Source organism: Mus musculus, chromosome 4, assembly GCF_000001635.26.
Source record: "Mus musculus strain C57BL/6J chromosome 4, GRCm38.p6 C57BL/6J".
Lineage (NCBI taxonomy): Eukaryota > Metazoa > Chordata > Mammalia > Rodentia > Muridae > Mus > Mus musculus.
In genome coordinates this window covers 53,077,469-53,097,217 of record NC_000070.6, presented here as the reverse complement: position 1 = coordinate 53,097,217, position 19,749 = coordinate 53,077,469, and the positions used below count along the sequence as shown (strand labels likewise).

At 45.0% G+C, this 19,749-nt stretch overlaps 1 protein-coding gene across 4 annotated transcripts in view; it reads left to right on the top strand.

The window, feature by feature from the left end:
* The window catches only part of Abca1 (ATP-binding cassette, sub-family A (ABC1), member 1), a 129,200-nt gene that overhangs the window by 62,771 nt on the left and 46,680 nt on the right, over positions 1-19,749 (top strand). For all 4 annotated transcript variants that reach the window (NM_013454.3, XM_006537556.1, XM_006537554.1 and 1 more), the window contains exons 8-19: positions 1,541-1,633; positions 4,249-4,489; positions 6,825-6,964; positions 7,303-7,419; positions 11,028-11,225; positions 11,917-12,122; positions 12,658-12,834; positions 13,279-13,501; positions 15,075-15,296; positions 16,248-16,452; positions 17,534-17,647; positions 19,104-19,275. In NM_013454.3, the coding sequence (NP_038482.3) occupies positions 1,541-1,633; positions 4,249-4,489; positions 6,825-6,964; positions 7,303-7,419; positions 11,028-11,225; positions 11,917-12,122; positions 12,658-12,834; positions 13,279-13,501; positions 15,075-15,296; positions 16,248-16,452; positions 17,534-17,647; positions 19,104-19,275 (2,108 nt within the window). The remainder of the gene's footprint in view (positions 1-1,540; positions 1,634-4,248; positions 4,490-6,824; positions 6,965-7,302; positions 7,420-11,027; positions 11,226-11,916; positions 12,123-12,657; positions 12,835-13,278; positions 13,502-15,074; positions 15,297-16,247; positions 16,453-17,533; positions 17,648-19,103; positions 19,276-19,749) is intronic.

Genomic DNA, 19,749 nt, shown 5'->3' with positions numbered 1-19,749 from the left:
CCAAGAAATGCTTGCTGAATGGACCCTGATATAGCTGTCTCCTGAGAGGCCCTGCCAGAGCCTTACAAATACAGAGGCAGAAGCTCACAGCCAGCTATTGGACTGAGTATGTGGTCCTCAATGGAGGAGTTAGAGAATGGACTGAAGGAGCTGAAGGGGTTTTCAACCCCACAGGAAGAACAACAATATCAATCAACCAGACCCCCCAGAGCTCCCAGGGACTAAACCACCAACCAAAGAGTACACATGGCTCCAGCTGCATATGTAGCAGATGATGGCCTTGTCAGTCATCAATGGAAGAAGAGGTCCTTGGTCCTATGAAGGCTCGATAGATGCGCCAGTGTAGGGGAATCAAGGGCGGGGAGGTGGGAGTGGGTGGGTGGGTGGAGGAACACCCACATAAAAGCAGGGGGAGGGGGGAGGAGCTAGGGGGTTTCTGGGATAGGGGAAACCGGGAAAGGGGATAACATTTGAAATGCAAATAAAGAAAATATCCAATAATAATAAAAAAGAACATACAAATAGAAAACATCTCCGAGGCTGTTCCTTATGTTAGTCCTGTTCACTTTTAGCACTCTCTGTTCCAGTCTCGCAGCAATCTTTGACATGATAATTGCTGTCAAAACGGTCTAAAATTCTCAAGGTATTAGATAAACTACTGAATAAAACAAAACAGAACCTGTGAAAACACTAGGAAAAGCTGCCTTTCCCCTGGAGACTTTCTTCCTTATCCTTCCTAATTGTGGGACTGAAGTTGAAATTCCTTCTACAGCAATTCTGGTTACACAGCCTGTGGGGTTTTGTCTCAGCTGCCCCCCGCCCCGACTTTCTATTGTAATTTATCTTTCCTTTGGGTCTAATTAATTATTTTCTCTTGTTTACTGTGCAGCTAGGTTATGTATTATGTTAATTAGTATATACAAGGTGATGACTAACACTAGACATAAAAACAGTGTTCTATGTTACATCTCCAGTATTTAAAAATGGTGAAAATCTACTGACTCAACAGAACAAAAGGAGAATTGTTCTCTTGCTTTGGTTATTATTGAATTTTGTCTTTTCCTACTTTATTGATTGACTGATTGATTGTGAACCATCACACACTCTTTTCTCAGGCCATGCCTATAAACAAATGTCTTGTAGAACTGTAGATAGATAGAGTTGGGACTTTCAGGTTAGAATTTTATTGAACACACGTGCACACACGTGCATGGACACACACACACACACACACACACACACACACACACACAAGCCTGTGCCTACTTGTGTGTACCACATAAGATACTTGTATATGTTGTCTATTCACTAGCCTTTGAATTTGCACTCCTGAAACCATCATGAAGAAGAAATCCTTATCTGAAGAAAAGAAACACACAGACATGCAGTTAGAGTAATTATCCAGTGTTCTTTATTTTGGCTAGAAGTTTCTTAAATTTAATCTTTATTAGGAATTGTTTTGATTTATTTATTTTCTATGTAGAGATTTTAAGCCTGCATTTGAGCTCATACACTAAGATTTTTTTCTCCTTCTCTCTAGACAAAACTAAATTCCACATCTCATCTCCCGACCCAGCATCTGGCTGAAGCCACCACAGTGTTGCTTGACAGCTTGGGGGGCCTGGCCCAAGAGGTAAGTGGTATTTTTTTAAGCCACAGTGGACAGACTAATCACTGTCATTTCTTTAGTTCTGAGTTCTGACAACAGGGTCCTTGTACTTTGAATATCACCTGCTGCGTCAAACTAAATTTTAGAAGCACAAGTAATTTAAAAATGAATCAGGTTTGATCTCCATTGGAGAGGAAGAAACTAAAATACATCAATGTTGCAGAGATAATTAGTGCCTCAGAACCCCATGTTTAGTCTAGACCTTTCTCTGTGAGCTCCTTCTGCCCCTGTGTACATTTGTGAAGAGAACTGTCTCTCGATCTACCTCCTACCCTGTGCACTGACTCTGTTTGACAGCAGCTTCTTCATGTTGCTTCTTCAACAGCAAGGCCACCATTCAGCCATTGCATCAGAATTCACCTCTGCTAGCCAACAGGAACGCTGTGGCTTTCCTCGCCCTGCTTTTTGCCTTGGGAAATCTGGTCTCTGAGGCTCAGCATTGGGAATTCGGTTCCTAGTGAGTGCTGAGCTGATTTGGCCGTTAGGTCTACATGTTGTCCCATGTGACAGAGTGAACCTTGATCACAGTTCACCTTGCCTGTGGATCCCACCACTGTCTGTCCCATTGGCCATGGGTAGAACTCAAGGCAGGCTACAGTGCTCAGGACACTGGAATACAGGAATCCATGGGGGGAAAGTTTCTCAGACTTGGCCCATCCTGATTTTTTAACTGAGTCTTTAGCTCATTTTCCATGCTTGTATCATCTTTTTTCCCTTCTGAATATCAAAAAAGTTACCTTGTTTCCTGACAATAAAAGTATTTCACGTTCATCAGTGAACAAGCAGTGCACCTGGAAAGTTTAGAAAATCCTGAGACCAAGCACAACACCTCCTCCCTCCCACCCTCCCTCCCTCTCTCCCTCCCTTCCTTCCTTCCTTCCTTCCATTTATTGTAACTCTGCTCAGCCATCTTTGACAGAGGGGCTTTGCTCTCATACTCCTCCCCTTAGGAGCCGACTTTGTCAGCCTGTTATTGGTTCCTCTGTTAGGGAGGGTGAGTGACCTTTGGATAGGCCAAGAAACTGGACCAGTTGGGGTTCTGCCAAAGGGCAGAAAGAGAAAGTCCATCTGTTTCCATAAGGCCTTGTGCGTTGACAGTGCTCTGGAGAGTCCCCTCCTTGTCTCATTTTCTGCTGCTCATTCCTGGAGAAAGCCAAGTGGGTGTAGTAGTGGCCGGGTGGTTGAGTGGTGGGGTAGTACCTGTAAATTCAGGGTTTGTGGCAGCAAGTTTCTCTTCTATCATTGTACCTGCTTTTATTCTGGGCTAAAACAAAATAATTGCAAAGCCCTTGATGTGCCCTGTGGCTGAATGGGTGGAAACCTCTAGCAGTGTACTGTGTACATTTTTCTTAACTGTCTCTTGGAACCTGCTTACTCCTGTTCCCACATCAGTGGTGGGCAACCACTTCTCCCAATAGGTCACCCTCAAGCCGCTTTGGTCATGTCTCTCTCAGTGCTTTCTCTGAGTAACAATAAAGAAATGCATTTTTAGAAAGGTCCATGTTTAGAAAGAAACTTAGTTGCTATGTTCAAAGGCTAACTGTTGACAGGAAAACACAAGATATCATAGATGGATTGTGGCTGTTTGATTTCATATGACTGGCTCATCCTCAGGGTCCAGTGAAGCACCTTTTATTGTGCCCATTTCACAGATGGCACTGGGGCACAGAAAAGTCTTTGCCCACAGTCTTGTAGAGAGTTAATTGGTCGCATGGTCAGGTGCTTGGCCTTGCCAGCTATTCCAGCTCTGCAGTGAGCACAGTCACCTCGCCACCATCATTTAGCCCACGGAAGGGTGGAAGTCAGAAATAAACCAGTCCAGCTGATGATGTGACCGCAGGCATCTGTGCAGTGAAGAAAAAATAAACCATGTAAGGGATGTAGAAAGAGGGATGAGATGCCATTTTAAAAGAGCAGAGTGAGTTGACTCCAAAGACAGTGGTGCTCTATTCCTAGAGAAGTTAGGACACTGCACAGGAAGGGCAGCAGATACCAGTCACAGGAACCGTGTGCTTGAGAGCGTACACTTAAGGTCCATGAAGGAAGCCAGAGGAGTTAAAAGAGGGTGTTTAGTGTGGCTTCATGTTTGCAAATGACTACACTCTTGCTGTTGGACTGAGGAAGAGGCTGGATCGAGAATAAGGAGGGTGGGGGCATTGCAACAAATGGAGACTGCATGGCCCTGGTCCATTTGCTTACCTTCAGTGCAACCACTCTTCTTGGCCTGGAAGATGAATGGTTACCCTCCCCTGTGAGCCAAGGGCAAGTCACAGAGAATGTGTCCAGTGAGAGCTATGATGAAGGAGAGTGGGCAGGAATTCTCTCCTCAAGCAGGTGCTAGGGGGAGCCACCAGATGGGAATAGCAAGGGATAATAAGATACTGCAGGTCCCAGCACCACAGGTGGAGGGAAGAAGGCCTTGGCTAATCACCAGAGGGCTTTAAGGTGATGCTAGCTAGACACAGTATGTTCTGCAACACTGCTTTTAGGTTAAGAGAATAAAGTGTTTGCTTCTCTCTTGTCCCATCCTTTGCTTGTCCCTTTGTCCCCTCTCCTTTCTCTTTCCACCCTGACACCAGCTGTTCAGCACAAAGAGCTGGAGCGACATGCGGCAGGAGGTGATGTTTCTGACCAACGTGAACAGCTCCAGCTCCTCCACCCAGATCTACCAGGCAGTGTCCCGCATCGTGTGTGGTCACCCAGAGGGTGGGGGCCTGAAGATCAAGTCCCTCAACTGGTACGAGGATAACAACTACAAAGCCCTCTTTGGAGGGAATAACACCGAGGAAGACGTGGACACCTTCTATGACAATTCTACAAGTGAGTTGACTATGCAGACCAAAGCCATGTCCTCATTCCGATCAATCTCAGGTCTGGCTCAGCCTGTGTCACCCCGTCCCTGTGTCCTCATTCCGAGCTCAGGTCTGGCTCAGCCTGTGTCACTCAGACCCCATGCTTTCCTTTATTCTGTGTAGTAGCAAAGGTTGTCCTCTCTGTTTGCTCTTATGACATTGCTCCTCAAGTACAGAGTCCTTGATAAGTGAATCTCTCTCAGTTCTGTGAATGGAGGGGCCTGATCTCTCTCAGGTGTTTAGTAACAATACCCAAAAGATGAATAAGTGATTGATAGCTAGTCTTTCCAGTTCTTTTCATATGTGGGCTCTAAAAGAAAAAAAAAGCTACACAAAGCAGGGAAGAAAAGAGGTTGCTGGGGGCAGTAGAGGGATGAGATGAGATGTGTTGGTTAGAATGCAAAGTTCACTTGTGCAAAAATGCATACCGCTGGAGAGCAAATGGATAAGGTAGCAAGGGTGTGGTAACACTGTGTTATATCTGTAAGCTTTGTAAGGAAGTTCATATTGATGTTACTGCACAGACTCAGTGGGCATCTACATGAAGTGATGGAGATATTAACTAGCTTGACTGGGTTGTGTTAATCACATCATAGCGGATACGTGTATCGGAACATCAGTCTGTATAAAATACGTATCATTTTTGTTGTTCATTAATACCTGAGTAAAGCCAGAAAACCTCCTAAAAATGATGAGATATTTTAATTTTATATTATTTTAATTATTACATTTAATTATCATAATTGTTATAAATTAGCATATTATTATAAAAGAGAATAATTATAAAATAGTATAATCATTATAATTATCACTATAATTATTATTATATTACTGTGAGGCAAGCTTTACAATAAACATCTAAAAGGGGGTAATGGTAATAATAGCAATTACAACAGCTACAGGAAAACCTAACATTAAAGCAAAATTTCCTATGCATAATGCATTCTGTTTAAATTACCTATTTGATTCTTACAGAAACCCTGCAAGGAAGGTTCTGGAACCTCAAATTTCATAGGCCCAGAGGTTAAGTGTCTTGGTTAAAGTTGCATTTCTAGGTAATCCCCAAGAGCTGGGATTCAAGTCTAAGTCCTCTTGGCTTTTTGAGGTGAACTACCTCATTAATGGTGGCATGCTTGCACTGTCACACTCACACATTCAGCTGCCTGTTTGTTTTGCATTCTGGGTGTTAAAGAGACCTGTAACTCTATATCTAGTCACCACCCTCGGGCAGTTTTCTGTGGAAGTGTGTCTGTCCTGCACCTGGTCATATGTAGCATTTGTCCAGCGCTACAGGTCTAACAATGGCATCTTTGCCTTGAATACACCACAAAGCTAAGCCATTCCTGATTTCCAACCGCAGGCAAGAAGTGAGACAGCTTCATGTGTGGCTGTAACACAGCCTGTGCCCTCTGGGGCTCAGCACTCTAGCACTTTACAAGTTGCTTTAGAAGCCTGAAGAAGATGGTAATGTAGGCAGTTTTATGAAACCAGCTCTTCTTCCCCAGCCTGCAGATCAATCCAAGGACATCTCTTGCTTATACAACAGATATAATTGAGGGCTTGTTTCCTTAGGAAAATATTCCAGCCTTGGAGATAGGACACAACGATAGAGTGCTTGCATACCCCTAGTGAGGCCATGGGTCATTTCTAGTATGCCCCACCCCCAACTCATTACCTTTTTTATCATTATTTTATCACCTGTGTATCAAGCAGCTCAGAGACGTTGTGTGGTATCCAAGCAAAGCCCGTTCTGTCCTCTTGAACTTTGGATATTTCAGTTTTTAATTTTTGTTAAATATAAACATTAGTTGTGGTAGGATCTATTAATTACTAAGGACAGACTTGGCTTTTTCCTCTTCAAACAAAAGTGTAAATGCAGTCTTCCAGCTTCCCCAGGAAGAATCCTGCTTGTGTCCAGTGAAAAGCACTGTGAGGGCTGGCATGAGGGTGTGGAGCTAGAGTTGGGATGGCATGTGTAGTCAAAAGCTTCCTTCAGATCAGCTCAGATGTGAGTCTGAGAGAGGCCTGATTCTTTCGAGCACTGAGGAAAGACCTCACTGGAAATACCCCATCTAATTCTCATCACAGCTCTGACAAGTGGATGTTACGAACTTTCCAACTTTCATTCTATAGCAGCGCAAACTGAGGCTCACATAAGGAGGTTATCCGCTGCATGACTGATAGGTGATGTGGGAGGGGGATTTGCACCCTGGACTGGCTGCATGGCTCCCAAACCTTCTAAGTTCCTGTTGGCAACTGACCATGATATAGACGTGAATGTCTGTCCTCCGTCTTCTTTGTAGCTCCTTATTGCAATGATTTGATGAAGAACTTGGAGTCTAGTCCTCTTTCTCGAATTATTTGGAAGGCACTCAAGCCACTGCTTGTTGGAAAGATTCTCTATACACCTGACACACCAGCTACAAGGCAGGTCATGGCTGAGGTAAGCTGTCCAGGCTTAGGACTCCGTCCCCAAAATCTCCCCAGAATTAGGGGTAGGAAGTGAACGCAGCTTCAGGTAGTGTATGTTGAATATACTCTTGGCCATGATGGGGCTTTTAAATAGTCAAAAACAAAACAAAACAAATCCACATGTAATCTTGGGCTCCATATCCCCAGCCTTGAGTATTTGAACTATGTCTGTAGCAGGGGTTTCTTGAGGAAGGGAAGGACTGAGCAGAGGTTTCTGTAATGAGTGGTGTTTTTTAGGGAATCTTGGAATGTTCATTGCCTCTGCCTCTCTTCTATTTGTATGAATCCCGATTCCCTACCTGACTGTAGGTGAACAAGACCTTTCAGGAGTTGGCTGTGTTCCATGACCTGGAGGGCATGTGGGAAGAACTCAGCCCCCAAATTTGGACCTTCATGGAGAACAGCCAAGAGATGGACCTTGTCCGGGTGAGTGACTCTCTTCTCGGATTTGCTTGCTTGATCTAGAAAAGATTTCTGGACATCTTCCCAGAAATCCCTGAGATCACAGTTCTGTAAGTTAAAGCAACTGAGATCAGCTGAAGCCACACAGCCACCACTTCTGTAGAAGCAAAGGCCTTAGTGCAGTGATAGCCCTGGGAATGCCAGCATCGCTGTCCATCATGGTCCAGTAGCAGTTTTGCACAAAACCCAGTGAGGATCAGAAATTGGAGTCTTGCAAAGAAATGGCACAAAACCCAGGGAAGATCAGAAATTGGTGCTTGCAGGACACTAGAGTATTTTCATTTGGTCTCCAGTCACTAAGATAGGCACAGTATCTTCTTTAGCCTGCCATGTCTCAGAAGGAGGTTTGGGAACAGAAGCGTGATCTGGCATGCGGACAGGTCAGGGATACTGGTTCTCCAGGCACAGAGAGAGTACAGCATCGCAGCCACTGCTGTGGAGGGGAGGAAATTGCCCTTAACATATAGGGGGCACTTGAAAGGGAAGCATGCTCCAGACACAACCAGGTTCAAAGAGAGAGAGAGAGAGAGAGCAGTCTGGAATGCAGTGTCTGTCGCCTTTGCATCAACAGAAAAGCCATTTAACCACTTCCTCTGGGCCTCAGTCTCAGTCAGGATCATTAGACAAAGTCTTATTGCCATGGCGAGGAAGTCCACTTCCTTTTATTTCTTCTGCCATTAAGAAGCAAGGGAGGATTTTTGCCAGGTTACTGGAATTGAATCTCTGTGCCCTGAGGGTTGCTGGGTTTTTAGAGGCTGCACTTCTTTGGGAGTTTAGGGGTGCTCTAGGTCCTCTTGGGGGACAGGTTACTGATCAAAGAGCATCTGGAGATGAAGGAACCAGAGCCTCCTTTGATACAGCCGTGCTGTTACACCTGTGCAGAATGCTTAACTTGGAGCCTTGGTACACACGGGACGTGAGTGAGAAAACCAAGAGCAACAGTCTTATGCATTCACGGCGAGTCTTATGCATTCACGGCGAGTCGTGGCGCAAGTTGGCACTGGCGGTGCATTGTGTGCACGCTACTCTTTCTTTTCTGAGGGATTCGTGGGATGCTCTCACAGGACACACTGCAGTGTGGACCCTAGGCCTGCTTTCCTTGCCATCCATATTATCTACCTCTTGGGATTGTTCTGTGTTTGACAGTAAAGGGATTTTGAATTGGGCATATGTAGATATTTCCTTACACTTTTTTTTAAATTAGGTATTTTCTTCATTTACATTTCCAATGCTACCCTGATAGTCCCCCACTCCCACTTCTTGGCCCCGGCGTTCCCCTGTACTGAGGCATATAAAGTTTGCAAGACCAATGAGCCTCTCTTTCCACTATTGGCCGACTAGGCCATCTTTTGCTACATATGCAGCTAGAGACACGAGCTCCGGGGGGGTCACTGGTTAGTTCATAATGTTGTTCCACCTATAAGGTTGCAGACCCCTTTAGCTCCTTGGGTACTTTCTCTAGCTCCTCCATTGGGGGCCCTGTGATCCATCCAATAGCTGACTGTGAGCATCCACTTCTGTGTTTGCTAGGCCCTGGCATAGTCTCACAAGAGACAGCTATATCAGGGTCCTTTCAGCAAAATCTTGCTAGTGTGTGCAATGGTGTCAGCGTTTGGGGACTGATTATGGGATGGATCCTCGGGTATGGCAGTTTCTAGATAGTCCATCCTTTTGTCTCAGCTCCAATCTTTGTCTCTGTAACTCCTTCCATGGGTGTTTTGTTCCCAATTCTAAGAAGGAGCAAAATGTCTACACTTTCGTCTTCGTTCTTCTTGAGTTTCATGTGTTTTGCAAATTGTATCTTGTATCTTGAGTATTCCAAGTTTCTGGGCTAATATCCACTTATCAGTGAGTACATATCATGTATGTACTCACTTTTTAAAAACACACTTTTTTAAAAACAACATCAACAACAACAAAACAAAAAGCAGTGTCTCGCGGTGTAGTTCAGACTTGTCTGCAACTCACTATATGCCCCAGATGACCTCAAATTCATGGCCATCCTCCTGCTTCAGCTTCCCCCAGAGCTGGAATTCCAGATACCAACCACTGTGCCTGGGCTTCCCTGTTCTTAGATCAAGGGTTTACTTTGGAGGCTGCAGTTGTTCATCGGGTCTTGGTTCTTAAGGGACAAGTCCTTACAAACATGTGGTGGCGTTCACTAGGGATGCATATGTAGGGGAATCTTGAGAGTGTAACAGAAGTGAAGTAGCCTGGAAGGAAAGGCCTGGGAGGCTGTAAGGATCCTTATATTTAGAGGGGGAGAGCAGATGGTTTTAAGCAAGTGGAGATGTTGATGCGGTATTCTAGAAGAAAGATGGGTGCAAGGCTGAGACGGACCTCAACAGAGATTGAATAGGTGAGTGGCAAGGGCTGAGTGCAGAAGAGGAGGCGTGGCAGCAGCTTAAGGTAGACAGGCAAGAAGAGGATGGTACAGGAGAGCCCTGACTTTTACCTGGACAGGCAGGGGGTAGCGAGAGACCAACAGAATGATGGCTCCTGGGGTCTGTTATACAGAGGCTGATTGGCATGGGGTTAATGGTAAGGAATTGCCACCCTGTCAGTGGAAACTAGGGAATCTCTATCCTAGCATCATACAGCAACAATTTTAAAGAAGTCATCATGGGAGAGAAAGCGTTATTACTGAAATAACTGTTATTGCAAGTAATTTGGAATAGACTAGATGGTATACAGTAAAGGAGTAGTTAATGAAATTGTAGGAGATACACTCTGTAAAATCATCATGTTATCATTAAAATAACAGAAAGCCACGGGGTTGGGGGGAACTTGCAAGGTTAGTGAAAAGAAGACTGATGAAGGAAGTCATAGGGTTTTGGAGATCTTGCTCAGTAGAGCAAGGACCTCCCCCTCCCACTAGGAACTGGAAAAGGAGCATAGCAGCTGTGTTTCCATTTTGCCCAGTCAGCAGTGGCCTCATTTTCCTGGCAGTGCATCAGTGTAGACTTTTGCCCCAGTCCCCCTGGGCAGGCTGGTTGAGGACCAGAATAGCTTACCTTTCCACATTGACAGGTGATGGCAGGTCTTCTTTTCTTCATCATGATCCCATGTCCTGGAGTTAGGAAAGACGATCTTTTATTTGTATTAACCAGGAGTATTACTTCCTTGAACTAAGCATTAAAAGTGGACTCAGTCTAGAGACAAGGTTTTAATTTGACATCACCAGACCCTATCTCAAAAGAGAGGGTGGTACAATGCAATGTGTATTATGCTGCCGAAAGCTCCTTAGCTACCTTAATATCCCCGAAGTTCCATTTTCCTGTTTGTGAGGTGGACAGTACCAAAGTCACACCCTTGGAGCGTTGTGTCAGTTCTGATGCCTATAGATCCCTCAGCACCCTACTGTCACTGTTGTTAGAGTTAAAACAATTAACCTGGGCTGTCTGGTACAGTGGGAAACCTGTGAACTTCGAAGTCAGAGGTCTGACTTTGTGTCTCAGCTTATCACTTAGCCTTGGCCAACATCAGCCATGAGAAACTTCAATCTTTGTCAGATGTGCTCTTTACCATGACACTTGATGATCACTGTTCGCATGTTCTTCCTGGAATGGCAGACGCTGTTAGACAGCAGAGGCAATGACCAGTTTTGGGAACAGAAGTTGGATGGATTAGATTGGACTGCCCAAGACATCATGGCGTTTCTGGCCAAGAACCCAGAAGATGTTCAGTCCCCAAATGGCTCTGTGTATACCTGGAGAGAAGCTTTCAATGAGACCAACCAGGCAATCCAGACGATATCTCGATTCATGGAGGTAAGGGTCTGCTGTACACACCCTTTAGCAAAGGCTAGAGGCTTTTTCCCTTTGAGCTGTTGCAATAAAGATGCAGGCAGAAGGAGAGCTTAGAATGAATGTGCAGTGTCATGTACAGCTGTATCCTGCAGGCCTGGTGAGCAAGATAAACACCAGATGAATAGCCTAACGAGCACATAAGCTTACTTCTAGATTTGCTTCAGATTGACTCCAGCGTTTCTGTCCTTTATCTTCTAGCTTTTCCTGTTTTGAAATTCTAGATCCTAATGATAATAAACTGCTTTGTTATAAAGGCATTATTTATGAAACTTATCTAATCTAATTTGGGACTGATAAAACTTTTAAATCTTTAATCCTAAAAAATGATGGAAAGGAAAAAAGCTGACTAGATTTTTTTTCTTATCTGATTTTTAGTTGCTTAGTTGCTGTGACTCGACACTGCTAAGACATGTTGCTAAGAGAATAGAAATTGCTAAGAGAATAATTCCCTCGCACAAAGCAATACAAGTAACTTTGAGTATTTCACTCAAACCTCAGTTCTGAAACCTGGAAAACTACTTTAGAGATGGATAGGCCGTGCAGATTAAGAATTCTGGCAGCTAGTTCCTGCCTCTCAAAGGAGGCTGAGTTCTGGCTACTGCTTGTCTTTCTGGTCTCCAGTGTTCTAATGAGGCTTCCTTCTGTCTGTCAGTGTGTCAACCTGAACAAGCTGGAACCCATTCCGACAGAAGTCAGGCTCATCAACAAGTCCATGGAGCTGCTGGACGAGAGGAAGTTCTGGGCTGGCATCGTGTTCACAGGCATCACTCCAGATAGTGTGGAGCTGCCCCATCATGTAAAGTACAAGATCCGGATGGACATTGACAACGTGGAGAGAACTAATAAGATCAAGGATGGGTAAGATGAAACCCGGTCTCGCAAAGCTCCAGAATGTAACTTGGGTGACTTTTATGACTGGTGGTACTTTATTAAGGAATGTCAACAACAAAGCAGCCGTGGCACAACTTCAGTAAAGTTCCATTGCCGGGGACTGTTATTCCAAGGCTATAAATTATTACTCTTTCCTTTTTCACATTTCTGTTTAAAAGACTAAAGGACTTAAAAGTCAGGAAAAAGAAAGGAAAGCCACTAGGAGTCTTCTTGCTAGCCATACGTATTTTCACAAGAAGAGGCAAATAACTGATAAGTAAGTTGCAGTATGTTCATCAGGTGCAATATTATTCACCAGTAAAGGGAAAAGAAAAATATACCCAGAAGGAGTGTTTTCATTGATTATTTCTATCCAAGAATTTATGTACTTGTCAGCTGTGATAAGAATGGGAGATAGAAAAATAGGAGGAGTGGCCTAGGAGGTGTAGGGGAACCTTGGGTAATTGGATTTTTTCGGGGTGTGTTTTGTATGAGTGTTTCATCACCTGATGTTTGATTTCAGGTACTGGGACCCTGGTCCTCGGGCTGACCCTTTTGAAGATATGCGCTATGTCTGGGGCGGCTTCGCCTACTTGCAGGATGTGGTGGAACAGGCCATCATCAGAGTGCTGACGGGATCTGAGAAGAAAACGGGTGTCTACGTGCAACAGATGCCCTACCCCTGTTATGTTGATGACATGTGAGTGTACCAACAAGCCAACATCTCCCTTAGATAACCAGGTCCTTGGAGAGAGTGCGTGTATGTGCGTGTTTTTCACTGGTTGAGAGCGAAAGCAAGTCAATAGGACATCCTAGAGATACTGACCTTTAGCGGAAGACCAAGTTGGATTCTGCCCCCGCCCTTTGTGTTTAGTACTTAGTAGAGTAACTTATATTTATCTTAATATTACCCTATCCATTTCCTAGCTATTAAAGAGAGCCCCTGAAAAAATTTTGCACGGCCATACCCTCGAAACCCAGGTTTCATCTCTGTCCACTGCTAATGAAACCTTTGGTCATTTGAGAGTTCAGTGGGCCTTTCATAAGCGACCCTGATGAGGTTTGTCCTCCAGTGTGCAAGGCCTTGGATCGGTGCCGGGCTCACACTTTTCATTTTTCCCATGCCTTTTCTCTGTGCCTCCAGTTTTCTGCGGGTCATGAGCCGGTCAATGCCCCTCTTCATGACTCTAGCCTGGATCTACTCTGTCGCTGTGATCATCAAGAGCATTGTGTATGAGAAGGAGGCTCGGCTGAAGGAGACCATGCGGATCATGGGTCTGGACAATGGCATCCTCTGGTTTAGCTGGTTTGTTAGCAGCCTCATCCCTCTGCTTGTGAGCGCTGGCCTGCTGGTGGTCATCTTGAAGGTGAGGTGGACTCACTCACTCTTCTTGACAAGGAACTCTTGAGTGGCCTGATAACATAGCGAAGGGGGTAAAGGGATCTCTGTGTCCTGTGTGCTTCCCTCCATTCTGAATTGAGGAAAGCCAGAGAGGGGTAAGGACTTGCTCCAGTCAGCCCACTGGGATAGTTAGCAGCTAAGTAGCTAGAACCCAGGGCTCCTTCACAAATTTACATGCACCACACTGGTACTGGGTGGGGGTTATTTCCAAGATTGTAAATGCAACAACCAGAAAGTCAGATGCTATTAAAGGTTTGGCTCTCTGGAGGAAGAGGCTGAGGCATATTTTGGAATATGGATATTTATTAGGGATTAGTATGATGGGTGGAGCGCTGGGTCATGCAGAGGGAGAAGTTGAGCCATGATTCAACAGCCCAGTGGGATGTTCTGGAGAACATACAGCTTGTCCAAGAATTTCCCTCATAGTCACTGGACGGGGGCTCATGGGACTCACCAGGGAAAGGGTGTTCCAGGGCCTGTTGGCTCTCCTAGCTATGACAACAGAGGTCCTAACATCTGGATGTCTTTTACCTATAGTCAAGTAAGCCCCCCTCTTCCCCTGCTTGCCTTAAAGTTGAGTCTGGGCAGTGAGGTTTTTGCCTCATACACAAATCTGCTCTTAAGCGTTTTTGCTTCAATAGTTACTTCATACAAAGATGCATCTTATAAAAGTTAGTGTTTTCTAAGAAAGCAAGAGAGCAAAGCAGGAGAATCTAACATTTGTCCTAATAGCAGCTACTATATATTACATATGAGCGCTCACTGATGCCAGGCACCGGTCAGAGGACATGCTGTGAACTCCGTCAGCGGAGCCTTCCTACAATAACCCATTGAGTGCTCAGGGAAAGTCAGAGCCTCACTAAAATACCCAGGGACGGCAGAATCAAGATTTATTGGCATGTTGTTCTGAAACAAACTCTTTTCTCATGCTCTGGTATCCGAGGGCAAGGACCTAAGCCTTGTGACAAGGGTAGGGATCCTGTGGCCAGTGTGTGGGAACGGACTAAGTCAGCCGGGTGTTGACAGGGCCTGGTTCAGTGTCCACAGTGACTACCGATGAGCTCAGAGCTCAGAACTTGGGATGAGAGGATGAATCCACAGAACTTGGGATGAATGAAGACTCTGTGTTTACCAGGGGAAAGTTCAGGTTGCCTGGCCTTTTTCCTAGGCTTTTGGAGAGAAAGGATGCGTAGGCTGTTGTCTCACACGACTTTTTTCTTAGAGGCAATAGTTGTCCTTAGACAAGGAGAAGCCAAATTCCTTGCTCTCTGTGAGAGACGGAGAACAAAATTATCCACTAAGATCAAGTCGAAAGTCCTGGACTTTGTCCTTAACCATAATTCTGCCGTGATTTTTCATGCATAGTCTCTCCAGTAAGTTATTTCACATGGGCTTCATGTCCTCATCAGAAAGTCAAGCACAAGGGTTTCCCTGCGTTAGCTCTGAAAGAATTATATGTCAAAACCAGCATTAAGATCACGTATGTGAGCCGCCGGGCTTGCCAAGGCTACACGTTTATCCAGACTCTTCCTCTCCAGTTAGGAAACCTGCTGCCCTATAGTGACCCCAGCGTGGTGTTCGTCTTCCTGTCTGTGTTTGCCATGGTGACCATCCTACAGTGCTTCCTCATTAGCACGCTCTTCTCCCGTGCCAACCTGGCAGCAGCCTGTGGGGGCATCATCTACTTCACGCTGTACCTGCCCTATGTGCTGTGCGTAGCCTGGCAGGACTATGTGGGCTTCTCCATCAAGATCTTTGCTGTAAGTAACTCTGATCTCTCTGCAGAGGTTGTAGTCCTGGTGCCCCTCCACCTCCCCAGGGTGTTGGATAATCCTGTCTCCCCTCTGGCTAAGTTGTTTCTCCTTTGCCCCTAGAGTAAATACTAGGTTGGATTTGGTTTTTGTCAGAGATCATCAGATTGTGCCTTGAACTGGTTGGAGATAAATGACATTCAGAAATGGATCTAGTTTAGGCAGTAGGTACCATGTCCACCCCTTAACTTCTAGCTCTTTGGCCATAAAAGCTCACAGCAAGGTCATGTCCATGGACAGCTTGAGACCACAAATGGTTCATTCTTGTCCCTTGTCTTTCTTTTATCCATTGTGTTGTTTGACTTGGGAAATATTTTCCAGACTGAAAAAAACCAAACATGACTTACCCTCCCACAAATCCCTGACCAGGACATTTTAGTCTTTTGTGAAATGTAGGTGTGTAGTCTTTAAGCAAGTGAGAATACCAATAAAGGCCACTCACTATCTGCCCTGCTGGGTCACTGATAACGATATTAGGCTCTCAGGATGCTCCAAGTGCTGAAAGCTTGAGTCTCCTAGATATGATGCCTTAAAGCGGCTTCTCTGATCCTGAATATTCAATGACTGATCAGTGAAAAAAGTCCTTGATGAATGTCAGCTGGACGGGGGGAACAGGATCGTTGAGCCTTGTAATGTCTTGGGAAGCATACAGTTCTAAGGTCTCACCTGCTCTCGTGCATACATTTCTGAAACGTGTCTGCATAATGAGTGCTTATAAATGAAATCATTTTCTATGCTGCAAGTGAGTCCGCTTCTCCAAAGGGACTCTAGGAGAATATTTACGTGCCTTATAATTGATGTAATTTGCAAAGTCAAACTTCTCAAGGTGGAATTTACATCAGAAGAGAAAAATGAGAGAGGCAAGGATGTAGACCAGTTCCTTTTGCCTCTTTCTCTCAGAGCCTGCTGTCTCCTGTGGCTTTTGGATTCGGCTGTGAGTATTTCGCCCTTTTCGAGGAGCAAGGTATCGGGGTCCAATGGGACAATCTCTTTGAGAGCCCGGTGGAGGAGGACGGCTTCAATCTCACCACTGCAGTGTCCATGATGCTCTTTGACACCTTTCTCTATGGCGTGATGACATGGTACATCGAAGCCGTCTTTCCAGGTACCCCAGGCTTCCATACTGCTTTGGCTGACTGAGGGGCAGAGCAACTTTCGGCCTGTAGGTTCTTCCTTTCTTTGTGTTGCAGTTGCTGAAGGACGAGGGAGCGCCCTGGGAATTGGCTTGGGCTTTTAGCTTATGAAAAACAAATAGTCTAAGGAAAGGCACTTGTGTTGAAAGCATGCATGTTACTGGCATTGTGCTACACATCTCTTGAGCCCAGTGTGCCAGGTGCTGAGCAAAGTACTTTATACAGACTCTGGTTCGGAAGGTTACTCTGGGCTGTTTGCTAAGGTAAACAGTTTCTAAAAGAGAGAGCTAACTGAGAGTTTGAGGGACTTGCCTAAGGTCATGGGTCTGTTAAGTGTCAGTGCTTGGAGATGACCTCAGCTGGGCTATACTGGGTCAGAGTCTGGCAGGTTCCTCTCAGTACTGACTGGGTTCTTAGGACTATGTCTCCAGAAGAGGAAGCCCTAGGAGACCATCTGTCTCTTAACTACAGGTTATAAGTAATATAATATATTGGGTCTTAGCCCTTGCCTATTGCTTAAGGGAAATTAGTATTCACCAAAAATTAATTTTGATGCTTTCTTACCCTTCTTTGCCAAGTACAACAGAACAGGAACCCTCTTTAGGATACATTTCTGTCTGAGATCAGATTTTAGGGGAGGACTCATTTTCACCCTCTGAATCTCCTCCAAGGAAACCCATTTGAAATGTTTTTTAAACCCGTATCTGAACTTCCTCCATTGACCATGCAATTTGCATGTATATTCTGAGATTCAAACTCTTGAGTCCTTATTTTTTGGGGTAAGTGACCTTGGATAGGGCTACTTGTCCTTCAGTTTGCTCATCTCTAAAATGAGGTTGCTGTTACCACCTGGGGAGTTGTTGGAAAGCTGTGGAGAGGTGCAGAATATATGATCTGCCCAGTAGATTTCAGCAAAAGTTAGCCGTCTCCCTCCAGCCTATTCCTTTCTCATAGGGTTGGTCAAGGAGAAAGAGGATTTGGCTAGACAATGTCAGAAATGCTCAGATTGCACCAGCTTGGGTCATACCTGTGTTATTTGTGCTTTGCTTTCAGGACAGTATGGAATTCCCAGGCCCTGGTATTTTCCTTGTACCAAGTCATACTGGTTTGGTGAGGAAATTGATGAGAAGAGCCACCCTGGTTCCAGCCAGAAGGGAGTGTCAGAAAGTAAGTACCACTTACCAGCACTCTCCCACACCTAATGCTGCTGTGGCCCTGCCAGAGCAGGGCATGCCTCCTACATCTAACGTGATCCCAAAACCACAACCACGGTAGAAAAACCCCATGCAGTCCACCCTCTCCAAATGCACTTCTTCCATTGCCGTCGCATGCACTTAAGGGAACCCTATCTGGCTCCTGAGGAACAGTTCTAGGAAAGTATGTTTTGATCAGTGTAACCATCTTTTTCCCATCTTGGATAATTGTGCTATTCTGTGAATCCAAGAGGAATAACTACAGTTAGCCATCACTGTGGGCCTCATCTCTCTGCCTGCCTTGCTGGGGTGGTCTATGCCAGGGAATCTGTACGTGAATGCCAGGGGGCTGTTATAGATGCAGCTTGTGCTTCGTAACTTCCCATCCTTTCTTACACAGGGCACTAATCCCCTCTTAGCTCCTGACTGGAGGTAGAGGTGCCCCTGTTCTTCCCAGGGTTTCTGTTTGTGTCTTTGTTCTTGGTGTGGCTTCCTTCTCTATTGTCAGTGGTTCACTTTCTTCCTGTGAGGTCAGTAGACCTGCTTCCTTCCTACATGGTCCATAGTCTGCTACCTCCTACATTGTCAGAGCTGCTTCCCCTCTACACTGTCAATAGGCCTGCTTCCTCCTTATGCTGTCAGGGTCTCTCTTATTTGCCCTTCCTCAGATCTTCAGTGGTTAGCTTTTGGTACACCCTGGTGTGGATAGCAGGCAATTTTTAAAATTTTATTTTATTTCTTTATTTATTCACTTTACATCCCACTCACTGCCCTCCTCTTGATCACCCCCTCCCCCTCCCTTTTTCCTCTGAGCACATGAGAGCATCTCTGAGTATCCTCCCACCCTGGCACTTCAAGTCTCTACGAGGCTAGGTGCCTCCTCTCTCACTGAGGCCAGACAAGGCTGCCCAGGGAGTAGAACATATCCCATGTACAGTAAACAGCTTTTGGAATAGCCTCCATGCCAGTTGTTTGGTACCCACATGAAGGCCAAATTATTTTTGTTTGTTTGTTTGTTTGTTTTGGTGAGTCCTTTTCTCACTTGGTATAATTCTTTTGATTTCCACTCAAATTGTGATATATTTAATTCATTTTTTCCTTAATGAGTAGTATTGCACAGTATGGACATCCATGATACTTTTAGATATGTTTTTAAAATGGCTGTTGGCATACTGTATTTTAATTGTTTGTGCAGCCTTTCTTCATCAAAAGACTAATGTGGTTTTTTTTATAAGTTCATTGCTACTGTCAGCTCACGTGTTCCAAGGGGCTTAAAATATTTCATCTTGTGTTTGTCTACAACATTAAAGGTTGAGCATAGACAGAAACTAGTTCTAAAAGTCTAAGCATAGACTTTTGTATTTGTGTACTCTACGGATCAGGGCAGTGTTTCCTGTGGGATCATCTCTGTCTCCTTTCTTTTGTCACAGTCTGCATGGAAGAGGAACCCACTCATCTGAGGCTGGGGGTGTCCATTCAGAACCTGGTGAAGGTTTACCGAGATGGCATGAAGGTTGCTGTGGATGGCTTGGCGCTCAACTTTTACGAAGGCCAGATTACCTCCTTCCTGGGCCACAATGGAGCAGGGAAGACCACCACCATGTAAGAAGAGGGTGTGACTCTCCCAAGATCTACCTCAGGAAATCCCCACTTAGAAACATAGACCTAAGGAAATTGAATTGGTCGCTTGGCTAAGAGTGGAGCATGATGGGAAGGAATGTGTCAATCACGAGAATGCTTTCTGAGGTCTAGATTTTGCTAGGTCTTTTCCTTTAGTCTTTTCCTTTTGATGAGCTTTCCCATGCAATACTCAGAATTCCTCAGCTTTCTTGGAATCTTGAGGTTTCTGAACTTGTTGGTTCAGAAATTTGAAGCATGAGACTAGAAAGAAAGATCAAACAAGCTAGAGGAAAAAGGACAGTCCCCCAAAAAAATCTATCTCCAAGCAGAGGAGAGAAGGCCTGGACAGCTCTCTCCCTCTGCCTTCCCAGGGACCTGTGAGGACAGAGGAAGGGCTATAGAATATCATAGTTTGCTTGTGGTTTGTAGTGTGGTCCCTCTGCCATTCCAGAGGTT